Here is a 13,906-nt window from a genome sequence, read left to right on the forward strand (position 1 = left end):
TGGCACACGGGCTCAGCAGTTGTGGCACATGGGTTCTAGAGTGCAGGCTCAGTAGTTGTGGCACCCGGGCTTAGTTGCTCTGTGGCAGGTGGGATCTTCCCGGGCCAGGGCTCAAACCCGTGTCCCCTGCATTGGCAGACGGATTCTTAACCATTGTGCCACCAGGGAAGCCCCTGCTTTGTGTAATTTAAATCTTTTTAAGCTTACTGAAATTTGTTTTATGGCCCAGCTAATGGCCTATCTTGGTGAATGTTTATGTGAGTGCTTGAGAAGTGCTCTTGCTGGTAAAGTGTTCTGTATGTTTTATACATGTCAATAATTAACTCAAGTTGATTGATAATGGTATTCAAGTCTTCTGTATCCTTACTGATTTTCTGTCTCATTATATAAATACTGAGAGAGAAGTGTTGAAATCCAGCTGTAGTTATGGATTTACCTATTTCTCCTTTTAGTTCTATCAGTTTCACTTTATGAAATTTGAAGTTCTGTTGTTAGATTGTTAAGTCTTCGTGATGAATTGATCCCTTTCATCATTATGAAATGTTGCTCTTTATACCTAGTAAATTATTTTTTGTCCTGAAGTCTACTTTGTGTGATACTGATACAGCCATTCTAACTCTTTTTGACTTGTGGGAGTGTATTTTACTTCTAACTTATCTGTATCTTTATATTTAAAATAGGAGTTTGGTTTTTTTGTTTGTTTTTTTGTAAGCAGCATGTAGTTGGGTCTTGCTTTTTTGTCCAGTCTGCAAATCCTTACCTTTTATTTGGAGTACTTAGACCAATTACATTTAGTGTAATTATCAACATGGTTGAGTTTAAATCTACCTTCTTTCTAATTGTTTCTACTTGTTTCATCTGTTCTTTGTTTCTTTTTCCCTCTTTTAGTAACTTCTCTTGGTTTAACTAAGCACTTTTTATTGGCTGTGTGCCTCTCTTATTTTTTTATAGAACGTAACCTTACAACTACATACTTCCATTTTCTTCCTTCTCTTCTTTGTACTGTTGTCAATCATTTTATTTTTACATATGCATACACAGTTTTGTTTTAGGTAGTTTTCTTTTTAAGAGAGGAAACATGGAAATAGTCTTATATTACCAACATCTTTATCATTTCTGTCACTCTTCATTTCCTTGTATAGATCCACATTTTGGTATTTTCCTTCTGCCTGTAGAACTTAAAATTTTTTATAGTGCAGGTCTGCTGACTATATTCTGACAGCTTTTGCTTGTCTGAAAAGGTATTTTTACTTCATTTGTGAAGGCTGTTTTCATTGGGTATAGAATTCTAGCTTGACAGTTTTTTTATTGCAGTACTGGACACCGTGAATTTCACATTGTTGAGTGCTGGATTTTGTATTCAGGTAGAAAGTGCTGGGTTTCGTTTTGGCATAGGGTTACTTGGAATCAGTTGGATCCTTTTGGGTCTTGCTTTTAAAGTGTGTTAGGACAGATCCAGAGCAGTCTTCAGGGCTAATTTGGCCCACCACTGAAGCGGTACCCTTCTGAGCACTCTACCGAACTCTTTCCACTCTGGCTGGTGGGAGCGTGAACTGTTCTCAGCTTTGTGTAAGTTCTAAGCGTTGGTCAGTCTACTGCTTTCCGGGGGGGCTTCCTTCTCCAGCTCCAGGTAGTTTTCTCACGCACATGTAGCGATCGCTCTCAGTCAGACGGCAGACTCCAGTTCCTGCTCACTCCTTGTGCAGCAGGATATGCCAGACCTCAGGCTACCCCTTTGCCCCGAAGTCCAGCAGGGATTGGGTTCCTCAGGCTTCTGGATCTGGTGAGGGATAGTTGAGAAGGGGAAATGGGATCTAGCCTTTCTTGAGCTGACGGAAGCCAAGCACATTGTGACTGCTAGAGAGTCGTTTGTATTTTTGAGGATCCCCGACTCCCGAACACCTCTCTCCCAGCAAACCGTTACGTGTTGGAAAGTCAAGAAGAGGGAAAACACAGAACCTTGGTCCTTGTGCGTTCATAATGCCCTTGGGGAAGAAACAGGGATTTAAATTAGCACCAGATGACCATCAGAGGTGGTGACGGGTCACAGGGCACTGCTGTGAGGGCCAGGAGAGTTCCAAGACAGGTGAGCCAGGGGAGGGAGGGAGAGTGCAGGAGGCAGAGAATTGAGCTGGGTAGGATCTGGGTCATCGGTCCCTGTGAGCCACAGGAGACAGGCGTGGACTGTGCTGGGAGAGAAGGGTCACAGGGACTCCAGGGTTTCTGGACTGGAAGACTGGAAGAACTGGAGGACTGAGGGGCATGGCTAGAAAGACTGTTGCCAGGTGGAACATCAGTGTTAGGGTGGAAAGGAGGCAGACTCAGCATCCCACTGTCACTCAGGGCCCCCGCTTAGAAGGGCCCTCTCTTGCTTAACACTGCTCTTAGTTTGTCATCTTGAAATTCCTGAAACTTTGGAAAAGGGGGATGCACTGGGCCCTGCAGGTTATGCACCTGGCCGAGGGGTTAGCTCTGTATTCTGCAGGTATGAAGGAGGTGACCTCAGCCACGAGGATGGGAGGCTTTGGCGAGAGCAGACGCCCAGAGAGAGCAGCCGAGGCCAGAGACAGAAGCCCAGGGGCCGCCTCAAGTGTGGGGCTGAGAGGAGGCATCAGGGAGACAAGGAGTGGAGGCCACCGAGCGGGAGAGCGACAGGTGAGCCCAAGAACTGCTCACTGAGGCTGTGGTCTCTGAGCAGCAGAGACAGCTCTGAGGCAGAGGAGAACGAGAGGTGGAAGCAGGTCCTGAGGAGGCCTCTCTGAGAAGTGTCGGCAGTGAGGTGGCCGCGGTGATGGTGAGTGTGCGGGCGGTACTCTGAGAGCGCCCCGCGGGAAGGGACCGGTAGGCGGGCTGTGGGGCTCAGAAGGGTACAGGGCCTGCCCACAGGCACGGCGCTGACCCGACCCCAGAGCCCACCCCTCAGGTTGCCCGGCTGCATGCGGCGAGGGGAGACCTTCCAGAGGGCTGGGCAAAGCAGTATTAAAGCACTAGGCTGTGGGTTCACTTTAAACCACACTGGAGCTCTTACATAACAGATGTCTGTGCATCTTGTTACCTTTCTAATACCTGAAAGAATTCCAAATTCTGTGAGACCCCTGGTCCTGAGGGATGCGGACACACAGATGAGACCATGTCGGGCAGCTCATTACACCCCGTGATGGGAAGGCATTTGGAGTCAGGGGCTGAGACCTGGTCTCACAACATGTCCCAAGGGGTTCCAGCGTGCCGAAGCTTCCCTGGGACCCACCGTCTGGGAGCAGATTAGGACCGAGGAAGAAGCGTCTCTCGGCCCCGGGATGCCTGTGGTGTGTTAAGGAGTCGGTACCTTCAGCGTGTTTGTGTAGGAAGCACAGCAAATACCTGGACCAGTGGGCACACGGTTCAGGTGGGAGTCAGCACATCACTGGGTCGGTTCAGGTTACTAACGCAGATCCCTACCTGCATCCTTCCTTCAGTTGTGGCCCAAATGCCAGGGGCTGCTCGTCCAGGGCACAGGCAGGGCGCCCCGGCTGGCGGGCAGTCGGGCGGGTCCTGGAAGGCAGTTGCTGGTACCACGCTTGGTCTCCCCGTTTATTTAGCTGACTCCATCAGCCCTGCGGTGCCAGTTTTCGGCCTTGTGTTCTGGGATGGGCGGGGCAGAGATCACTGTAGTGGCTCTTAGCCTCCCTTAGTGTGGAAACATACTTGTTTCCTGTTTTTGAGCCAGACAGCTGTGTAAAGGGCAGCGTGGATCTGTGCCTGCGCTACTGAGTTGCCCTCTGGTCCTTTGTTCGGCACTTTGATGATTTTCCTGGTCCCGAGCAGATGACTGCCTTCACACCTTGGGCCTGTTGGACACCTGCCGGGGCGGGGGTCAGCAGACCTGGGCTCACCCGCTGTGCCCTTCCCGTGTCCTCCTGCCTGGGCCGCGGTGCTCTCGGCTGTGCACAGGAGAAGACAGTGGGTAGCGGAAGGAGCCACGTGATGCCGATGCTTTGTGCCGCGTTCTCCCGGTCCCCCGAGGGAGTTCACCAGCAGCCAGAAAGGTCCAGAGAGGAGGCCACGTGTCATCTGCGTGATCTGTGCCACAAGCTCAAGGGAAAATGCCATCTTTTACGTTAGTTGATCACGTGAGGCTCACAGACCAGTTAGCAAGAAGCCTGGCGTCCCCTCCCTCCTGAGTGGTGGCGGCTCTGCCTCTGACCTGCCCAGGTATCCCAGGGGCTTTCAAAGGGTCGTGGGGCATGCCAGCGCCGGGTGTTGGAACTGGAAGGTCTCTTTGGTCCTGCGCCCCGTTGCTCCTCTGCCCCAGGTCCTGTTCAGGCCCAGGGGTGCCTATCCAGTGCGAGGGAGGTGCTTGTTGCTCCAGATCCCTGCCAGACCGTGGGGGCCCCCACCTGGCACCTTGGTGACGAGGCAGCAGGGGAGGAGGCAGGCTCTGCGGGGCTGTTAGCATCGGCCCCTCCTGGGGAGAAACCGGCAGGGCCTCTGCTCCCCTCAGTTCTCACACTCCAGAGCGTGCAGCGTGTGGCAACATCCATTGCAGGCATCCTCAAAGACGTGGAGCCCAGGCCAAGCTGCCAGAACCCCGTTCCTCAGGCCTGGGTGGCGGCACCCGAGCATCCGCAGTGAACAGGGTGCAGGTGGTTCTCTCTTGGGGTCTGCGGCCACTCTCTGAGACCCACTTGCTGATGCCAGCCTCACTGCCCACCCAGTGCAGGGCTTGGCTGCAGGGGCCCCAGCTAGCTCGCAAGACCTCCTAACTTTGACTCTTAGGAGGCTGGGAGGAGGAGCGTCCCATAGCCTTCCCGGGTGCCTGCTTGTACAGACGCCAGAGACCACAGTCGGGCCTCTTGTCAGGACGCGGGGAAGCGCCTTCCTTCCTCTGCAGAGGCTGTGGCCCCTCGTGGTGGTGACGCAGGGGTGCTCCCAGGCTGGAGAGTCCTGAGGACACAGCTGCCCCGGCAGAGGGGTCATGTCTTTCCTCCAGTCCCTGGTGGCCCTGGAAGGTGCTGGTGGCTCCACTTCTGTCAGGTCCCCTCTCTTCAGGCCACCCTCGGGCGGGGCACGGAGGGCAGTCCTCGGACTTGGCTGACCCGCAAGAAGCTCGCCGTTACCTGCTGCTTGCCCGGTGCCGGGGGCTGTCCTTGCAGGGCCGTGGGTTAAACTGGGTCAGGAAGAGTCTGGATCCCAGGGTTCTCATTCTGTGGCCTTTGGTCTTCCATCTTCTTGTTGCTAGTTTCCTGCTGGAAGGAGGGCAGGAGCTCCAGGGTCAGGGCTGAGAGAGCGCTGGGGCCGAGGGCCTGGTACAGGCTGCAAGCACCGTCCTGGCAGATGTGGGCCACGCTGCTGTGAATTCCCCGAAGCCCCCTGTGCCTCAGTTTTCTCATCTATAAAATAGGGACAATAGGAGGAAACTGAGGCCCAGAGGGCGTATCAAGGAGGGAAGTGGCCTCCGGCTTCACTGTAGGACTGGGACTGGGTATCCCTAACCATTTGCTTCTGGTTTCCTCCCAGAAGTCAGCAGCATAAAGATTTGTTCTCACGTCTGAGCTCTGGAGCCGCTGGTGGGGCTCCAGTCAGTGTGGCCACCAGGGGGGAGAGAAGGGTCCACTGCCTGCCCCCCCGCCTGCAGCAGGCCCACCAGGCTGACCATAGAGAGCAAGGGGGCGCCTGTGTGGGGGGCACGGGCCCAGCCCCTGCCCCCGGAGGCCCAGTGACTGTCAGCGGGCCCAGAACTGAATGTCATGCTGGTGGCGTGAGAGGGGATAGTCGGGCTGAGAAGTGAATTGGGCCAGGGCGCACTGACAATCTGTGGACTCAGTGACAGTCTGTATTTCATGGCTTGAGGGAGGGTGGTAGTCAGGGGAGAGGCCACGGCAGGCAAGGAGCGGCGCTGCGGCCTGGCTCTGCCCCAGAGAGCGTCACGCCCAGTGAGGGCCACCTCTGCGGCTGCACACGCCTCGTCTCGCTGGGACCCTCGCAGCAGGGCCGGCGGGATGGGGCTCGTGCGGGAATGGGGGCATCACCTGTCTCCGGCTTTCCCCAGATGCTGAGGCTCTTCTCTGGGGACCTGCCCACACAGCGGCTCCTCGAGAGCCGTCTGGTGACCGGGCTTGGGTCCAAAGACCTGGGGTCACTGCGGTGTGGGCAAGGCCTCACGCGCCCTGAGAACCGGGGCGGGCTGTGTGCACAGGAGACCGGGTTCCCGGCCGCCCGCTCCCTGCTCGGTCGGGAGACACTGCTGCCTCAGCCTCCTGCTGGCGCCATCGCTTTATGCACCTTTTCTCACCCGGGCTTGGGCTCCTGCCTCACCTGCTCCAGGTAGGCAGTGCCTGCAGCTCTTGTCCACTCCACGGGGGAAGGCGGGCTAGGAACGACGAGAGGAGGGCTCTCCCGCGGCCGGAATCCTCGGGGTGTCTGGGAGAAGTGGGGAGCAGTGCAGCTGAGTTGGGGGTGGGGCACGAGGACCCCAGGGCTAGCAGGGCAGCGGGGCAGCAGGGGCGGGAGCGGGCCGGGGGAGCGCTGCCGGGCATCCTCCTCACGCACGGGGGCCGGTGAGCGGCAGTGGGCAGCGTCATCCTGGGTGTCTCCCTCAGGCCGGTTAGGGTGATGAGGGACTATGAGACGTGCAGTGAAGGACACCTTGGTTTCTTCCACCCCTGCTCCTGGGCACCTGCCACGAGCCAGACGCCACCGACTCCGAGCGCTGGGACACAAAGAGGAGTTCCGGGGGCCTAGCGGGCCTACGCGGCATCGCCTTCCTGCCAGCCTCCCTCTTGTCTCCACCTGACCGGCTCCCACGTCCATCCTCCTCCTCCCCGAGGCCCAGGAGCCCGCCCCAGTGAGGTGGGTCCCCGCGTCCAGGCTGACCCGGTCCCGTTTCCCCCGAGCATGACTGGCTTAGTCCTGGGTAAGTGACGTGGTTCTGCTGCGTCAGACTGAGGAAGGGCAGGGGGAGGCTTCTGGGAAAGACAGTCGTGAGTGCAGGGAGCCCGGGGTCCGCACTGTCGCAGGGCGAGGAGGGCCAGCCTGGAGAGCAGCTGTGAGCCCGTGGGTGGGGAGGTGAGCTGATGGGGTCCACCCGGAACCCACCACCTCACACCCAACTGCACTCACGTGACTGGTCCCCAAAACCCGCTCTGGGGGAGACAGCTGGGTCCAAGGACCCACCTGAACTTTCTCCTTTCCCAGCAAACACAGGCGCCCAGGCTGGAATTGCAGGGAAGCTCTTGGCGGCTCGGGACTGGAGTGGCGGCTACCGTTCCCTGGTGTTTTAAGACACAAGAATGCTCCAGAAAGTGTCCATCGAGCACGGAACCACCAGTGAGTACCTGTGCCATGCGAGGCCTTAGACCAAGAGGGCAGGGCAAGGCTGACCACAGGTGTCCATGCTGGCAAAGACGACAGTCTGGCAGCACCCGCTGAACCACGCGGGGCAGACGGGAGAGCTGGGCTTCCAAAAACACGCGTGGAGCGGGCCTGCCGTGGCCCCCCCAGTCTTGATGTGAAGGAGGGAACCGAGGGGCCGGGCTCGGAGCGAGGGACACGGGTCTAGACCTGCCCGCCCTTCCCGGCCTTCCCGAGATGGGCCCGGTGTCCTGGCTATGAGAGCCCCAGTGGGGCGGGGCTGGCTGTTGTCTGGGGCACTTTGAGCAGCTGGTGGGAAAGGAAGCCAGGCCTGGCCCGAGCGGGGTGGTCCCCGGGGCTGGACCAGAGCCAGGAGCCCGGAGGGCGGTTTCCGGGGGGACGGGGGCTGCTGTGCTGGCGAGGGAGCTGCACCCCTGCGGGCACAGCCGGGACAGCCCCCCTAGTTGTGGCCCAGCGGCCCCTGCCACGCACCCCCCAGGGAAGGCCCAGCGGCAGCAGAACCTCCCGAGGACCCCTGGGGCTTCCGCACGCCTTGGAAGCGGCCCAGCCTCGAGGTGGGCCCGGCCCTCGGTTGCCCTGGCGGCTCCCCCTTCCACGACCCGGCTCGGAGCAGACGGGCTGCTCCATCCACACACGGAAGGAGGCGTCAGGCGGGCATGAGGCCTTTAATAGCTTGGTGACCTCTGTTCCGTGAATAAAGGGTCTGTGAACACAGAGCAGGACAGAGCCAGAGAGAGGCACCTCGCGTCGTCGAGCGTCGGCAACGCCACCTCGCTGGACGCCCCGCCTGCCGACCCGACGGTCACTGTGAGGGCAACCCGGGGAGCTGGCGGTTCGCCCACGTGCCAGGCTGGGCAGCGGCGGCTCCAGAGCAAGGTCGGGCGGCGTGCGTGCGTGCGTGCGTGCGTGCGGGGCTCCACGCGGGGAGGGCGCCCGCTGGCTCCACCGGCCCTCAGGGCGCCTCCTCCTTCCCGCCTTCCCTCCAGTCCTCTTTCAGGTTCTCGGCCACGTGCTTCATCTGCTGTTGAGAGAACACAGGACACACTGAGTCACGTGAGGCTGGGCGGTGGCGCCTCAGGGGCGGCCCAGGCCCCGCTCCGGCATCACGGCCCCGGGGCGGCGGGAGTCCTGCTGCTCCAGTCCCGGGGCCCCGGCTGCCTCTGTGCCCTGGGTGCTGGACAGCGTGCATAGAGCTCTGCCCTGGGTACTGAACCAATGAATAACTCCTTTGGGATTTGGCTTAAAATACACACGGAGATTTCTGATAACAGCTGTTTACTTATGGAGAAAACAAGACTCTGAGCACAAACGCTGCTGGTGCCCGGGTACCTGGCTGCCCCTTTTGGGAGCCCCAACCACCACACGGGCTGGACACGGTGCACACTCCCGCCGGCTTTCGGGGAGAGGAGGCCGGTTCACAGACTGCAAGTCGAACGCCTCTGCCTCCTGCTGCAACCTGCTTCCCTCCCCGAAGGCTCCTTTAGGCCTGTAGCATCTCATCTCAGGAGGCCCCCGTTACTCCGGTCAGTCCTCCTCTCTTCTAGCCTGTTCTGCCTTCCGCAGGGCCGTGCCGAGATGGGCTCCCGGCAGCTGGCCCCTGTCCATCTGGGCTGGGGAGGGGCCTGCCTAGGTCTGGGGGACGGCTCCTGATGGGGGAGGTGCCGAGTGGGGACGGGCTCTTCCCGCAGCCTCTGAGCAGGCCTAGAGCAGGCACCCCTCAGCTGCGGGGTTTATGCGACCTTCAGCCTGACAGGACGGCGGAGACGGTGTGATTTAGTTCACAAACCTGGAGAAGCAGAACGGCCATGCCACCCGAATGGCCCCAGAGGTTAGTTTTTGCCTCTGCTACCTTTTCTGTTACTCGTGTCTCCCGTCCTCTCACGAGCCCACTTCGACTGTCAACTACTGATGTAAAATGTAGTATTTCCCCCCAGATGCACTTCAGACTCTTGCAGCTGGTGTCATTTAATACTTACGAGACCTTTAAACATGTCTATTTATGAGAGACAGAAAGGGGGTGAGGCACAGAAGATGAATCTATTTCCTGATTTGACAAGTAACCGTAAGAAACTAAAAGCGACATAAATTTAACTAAACTAGCATCAAAATGAGGATACGACATTCCCTAGTTTGTCACAGAATCTACCAGCCACACTTGCCCTCCACAAGCCTTCGAGGCTCCCTGTGAGCTGCAAACAGCCCCCCCCCCCGCGTGCGTGGCTGCGGAGGGGGGAGCCCCTTGGCGTCAGGCCAGAGCGTCCCGCAGACCTTGCGAGGCCGAGGGCAGCCATCTGACGGGCCCTCTGCCCTGAATGACCCAGTGACCTAGCTTCTCGAAGATGCCTCTTCTTTCAGGTTCCAGGTTGGGGGCTTGGCCCAGGCAGGGGAAGAGACTCAGAACCCACTGGGCTTGGACGACTGCCCACCCGCAGTGCCTGCCCTGCTGAGGGCAGCTCCTAAGGGTAGTGGTTCCTGGATGTCACGGGCTCGTCTACACTTAACTGCGCCGCTGGAAGCAAAGGTAGGAACCGGGGCAGGGACACCCCCCCCCCCCCCCGCCCCTCATGCCTCAGGCAGTCTACACAGGAGCTCCTGTCTCCACTCGTGCCCTTTCCTCGCCTGTCCTGGAGCAAGGCTGCTTCTGAAGCTGAAGAGTGACAGGCCCCCAGGCCTCTGGGTCGAGCCAACCCCACTCCACCCCTCCGGCCGTCCCATGGCTGGGTCCCTCAGGGCTCGATCTGCCTCACAGAGCTCTGTGATCCCCAAAGGCAACGTGGCCTGTGGGGGGCGGGAAGGCTTATTGTGCCCCCATGACCTCTACCTGGCCTTCCTCAGCACAGTGCCGAGGCCCTGGGAAGTGGCAGGGAGCAGGACCAGAACTTAAGACCTGTAGCTAAAGCCCCAAGAAGAAACCCAGCAGCTGAGAGGAAACAAACTGCAGCGGCCCGCCTGCCTGAGGTGAAGAGTTCAACTGGATTTGAGGTCAGTGAGCGACGCTGCAACCTTTCCTGCACAAATGGGGCAGGCCTGCTCGGCTCCTGCCTGAAAGATGGGGTCAGATGCCATCTGGCCTCGAGACAGCTTCTCCTGGGTCAACCGGCCGCTGCCCACTGCTCTTGGGTCTGGACCCCTCAGTGTGTGGTCATGTAACTTGTGATGCAACTGCCCCCCGCCCCAGCGAAGCTTTCCACATCCTCGCCTACTGGTGAAATGGTGGGCATTGGCAGAACTAACTCCAGAAGCACGAAATTGCTGCTCTGAAGGAACCCTGGTGATCATTTGGTCCTGTGGTCACTTAAGGGTCCTGAGACCTTGTTAAATGCAGACTCTTGGTACCTCCCTGAGATGCTAAGATGCCGTCATGCTGGCTTGTAGAGGGACCCAGGACTCTCTGAACTTTTAGCAAGCCCTCGAAGTTTCTCCGTGGACAAACCCAGGGCGGGGAGTCACTGGTTTGCTGTCTGCCATCCTTCACCAGCACGCAAGCCGGCGTCGCGGGCCATGCCGGGCAGATCCAGGCCACCGCGTGTGCTCTGGCGGGGAGGCGCCGTCCCCTCAGGGCCTCACGCTGCCGCCTGCAGCTCAGCTCTTTGGCCGTCTTCTCTTTAGCTGCCCCGCCTGGAGGGTGGGGTGAAAAAACTGGCTTCTTCGGGGATTCTTCAATCAAAACCTTATTAAAAATACAAGCAGGATAAAAGTCCTGCCTTCTTCCCCATAAAAAGCACCAGAATGAAGAGAGAGCGAAATTTTCCTCAACTCCTGCTTCATTAAAACGCTCACGCTCCAAATTACTCTCTAAAAAGCACAGACCGATTTTTGGCATCATTATTAGCAATGATTACACAGGTGGACCTCGTTTCACTGTGCTTCACAGAAACTGAGTTTTTTACAAATTGAAGGTTTGTGGCAATCCTGTGTTGAGCAACTCTGTTGGTGCCATTTTTCAAACAGCATTAGTTTCTACCTAAGGTATGTACACTGTTTTTATAGACGTAATGCTGTGTAAGCATAACTTTCATATAAGTTGGAAAACCAAAAATTCACGCGACTCGCTTTATTGCAGTGGCCTGGAACCAAGCCCAGGGTATCTCGGAGGTCTGCCTGCAACAGGAACCGAATCACTACGCGTGCTGGCCAGACATGCAGCTTAACCTGAGAAACGGTGAGTAACCAGATCCCTTCTTCCCTGTGGAGAAGTACAGAAGTGTGTTCTGAGACCTGCAGTCCTCAGACGGGGCTTCATCCTCCCGGGCTCGCAGCAGAGACTCTGCCTCGCTGAGCCCATAACCAGTTTTGGGATCCTTCTACTCACATCGCTCAGGAAATCAGTTGATTACAGTATTGCGCAATTTTCAATCTGTTAGCAGCTATTCCATTACTCCTTCCCCCAAAGCAACAACCACCTGCCCAGAAGGACTCTATCTGGGCAGGTCCTGGCTGGGGACAGGCCAAACCTGTGCATTCATCTCTGCCTGTTTGTTTGCTAGAGGCCTCCGGTCTCTGTGAGTGTGGAGCTGAGTGGCTGGAGCCAGGCTGAGGGCCTCTGCGGCCAGGCCATCTCATCCCACGACAGCAGCTCAAACATGAACTGGGTTCTCGGGTCAGTTCAGCTCAGCAACAGCACCTGGGGGACCAGGGTCCCCGAGTCCCGCCAGCCTCAGGTGCACAGTCCTGGTGACAGCACTGCCATCACCCATCCCTACTTCCCCTACCCCACTCCGTCCTGATTTAATGGGCTGGGGTGTGGCCTGGGGGTTAGCAAAGCTCCCCTGGATGATTCTATCGCACAGCTGGGGTAGAGCACCACTGCCTGGAAGGAAGCCCCGCCCACTGTGGGCGGGGCCAGCAGGAGAGGGCGCTTCCCTCGTGCACAGCTGTGCCCTCCCTCCCCATCCACCCCGGCAACCACAAGCATGTCTCCTCTATCCTGTCACTTGTTTGAGGTCATGTACTTAGAGTCAGGGCAAAATTAAGCAAGGGTCTGGCAATTCAGGTGAAAAGGGAAGTAGAGAACAGGCGTTTTGAAGTACCGCATTTTCACAAAAACAATTTTTGTCTGTTAGATCTAGAGGAAAGTTCCTCAAACAAGCAGCAGGCTGAACACATTCGGAAGTAACAGTTAAAAACTCCAGATCTGTCCTGGGCCTGGCGATGCCATCAGGCTCCGACAACCCCAAGCAGTGGGTGGAGGGGCAGCAAGGTGCAGGGACAGCACCAGCAGGGAGTTACATCCACCTCCTCTTCCTGGGGGGGGGGGGGGGGGGGTTGGTTCATTTTACCATTTGACAAAACGTAGAAGTGTGAGATTTGCTGACACCCAAACAGGCCAGCACTCTGAATCCCTCACCTCCCACCCCGGCCAACTTTTCTCCCAGTCGCCCCCATCTCAGGGACCACTACCAGCCGGCTACTCGGACCCAAACTGCAGACGTCACCCTGGATGACTCTCTGCCCCTCCCCATCGGGTCCTGTCGACTCCACCTGCCAAGCACACCCCATTCCTCCCAACTCCTACCTTAGGGCTGTCGCCCCTGCTGCACCGAAACCACCTCCCAAACTTTCCCATGCTTGTGCAAACGCAGCCCAAGCCATGTGTTAAAACGGGACCAGAACATGCCACTACGGGGGTTTCCCAAAGACTCGAGATGAAAACTCAAGCCTCCACTTTTCTCTCACAGCCCCGCTGCCTCCAGTCTAGCTCCTCCTTCCCGCAGGCTCATCACCATCTGCTTCGCCTGCCCTGCCACTGCGCTTTGCTCCTCAGCCTGTCTTCCCCCAGATAAGCCGTCCCAAATCACTTACCCCAGAGGAGTCTCCCGTCACCGTCACATCCCTTTATTTTAATTCCTGCACTCCACTCAGACCATCTGGTTTTTAATTGTCTATGTGAACTTTGTTTTTTTTTCTGCTTTAAACATTCTATCCCATCTAATAACTGGTCTCCTGACTCTGCACCCAGGGCCTGCAAAAGCTCCGGCACCAAGTCGGTGCTCCACAGATGCCTGTGGAGGAGCAACCAAGCCCAGCTCCAAGCCCACAGCAGCAGCCAGAGCTGACAGCTCAGCCGACAACCTCATCGAGAACAGCACAGACAGGTAAAGCCTCCCTTCTCGTGGGTGCATAAACGAGACACGTTCATGTTCTTGAAGTCAGCGTCACTTTCTGGACCGTAAATGTGCCCGTCACGTGTATAGGGTCATAGGAAACACGCCGTAACGTGGGCTGTATGTCAGAAGTTTCAGGATTTTGGAGTTCCAGATGGTTCCCTGCCCTGACCTGGGTCCAGCCCCTCAGGATGTCACCCAGTGGAGACAGGAATCTCAGTCCCCCAAGCCCTCAGGGGTGGTTCTGGCGAAGGGAAGGTGGTATGCAGGTAGAGCTGGGTGGAGAGAAGATGACAGGGGAAAGTCAAGGGCCACCAGGAAGGTTGCCAGATCATCATCTTGGTCCCAGCTGGAAACCAGGACTCCTCCAAGAAGGTCCAAACCCAGCTCCCAGACCTGGTGGCCAGGCCCAGCTCACCCAACCAGTGAGATGCCAGTGTCCACGAGTTCAT

General features: G+C 57.5%; 1 protein-coding gene and 1 long non-coding RNA gene across 2 annotated transcripts in view; one reads left to right on the forward strand and one right to left on the reverse strand.

Moving 5' to 3' along the window:
- Positions 1-8,014: 8,014 nt before the first annotated feature.
- The window catches only part of ANO10 (anoctamin 10), a 220,005-nt gene continuing 214,113 nt past the window's right edge, over positions 8,015-13,906 (reverse strand). The window contains exon 13 of the mRNA XM_082849149.1: positions 8,015-8,371. Within this exon, the coding sequence (XP_082705275.1) occupies positions 8,303-8,371 (69 nt within the window). The 3' untranslated portion in view covers positions 8,015-8,302. The remainder of the gene's footprint in view (positions 8,372-13,906) is intronic.
- LOC309968048 lies at positions 9,058-13,432 on the forward strand. Its single transcript, XR_014326560.1, has 6 exons — positions 9,058-9,178; positions 9,706-9,871; positions 10,186-10,332; positions 11,414-11,512; positions 11,838-11,950; positions 13,310-13,432. It is a non-coding gene; the product is annotated as an uncharacterized lncRNA (long non-coding RNA).

The sequence above is a fragment of the Leucopleurus acutus genome (assembly GCF_964270905.1).
Source record: "Leucopleurus acutus genome assembly, chromosome: 10".
Lineage (NCBI taxonomy): Eukaryota > Metazoa > Chordata > Mammalia > Artiodactyla > Delphinidae > Leucopleurus > Leucopleurus acutus.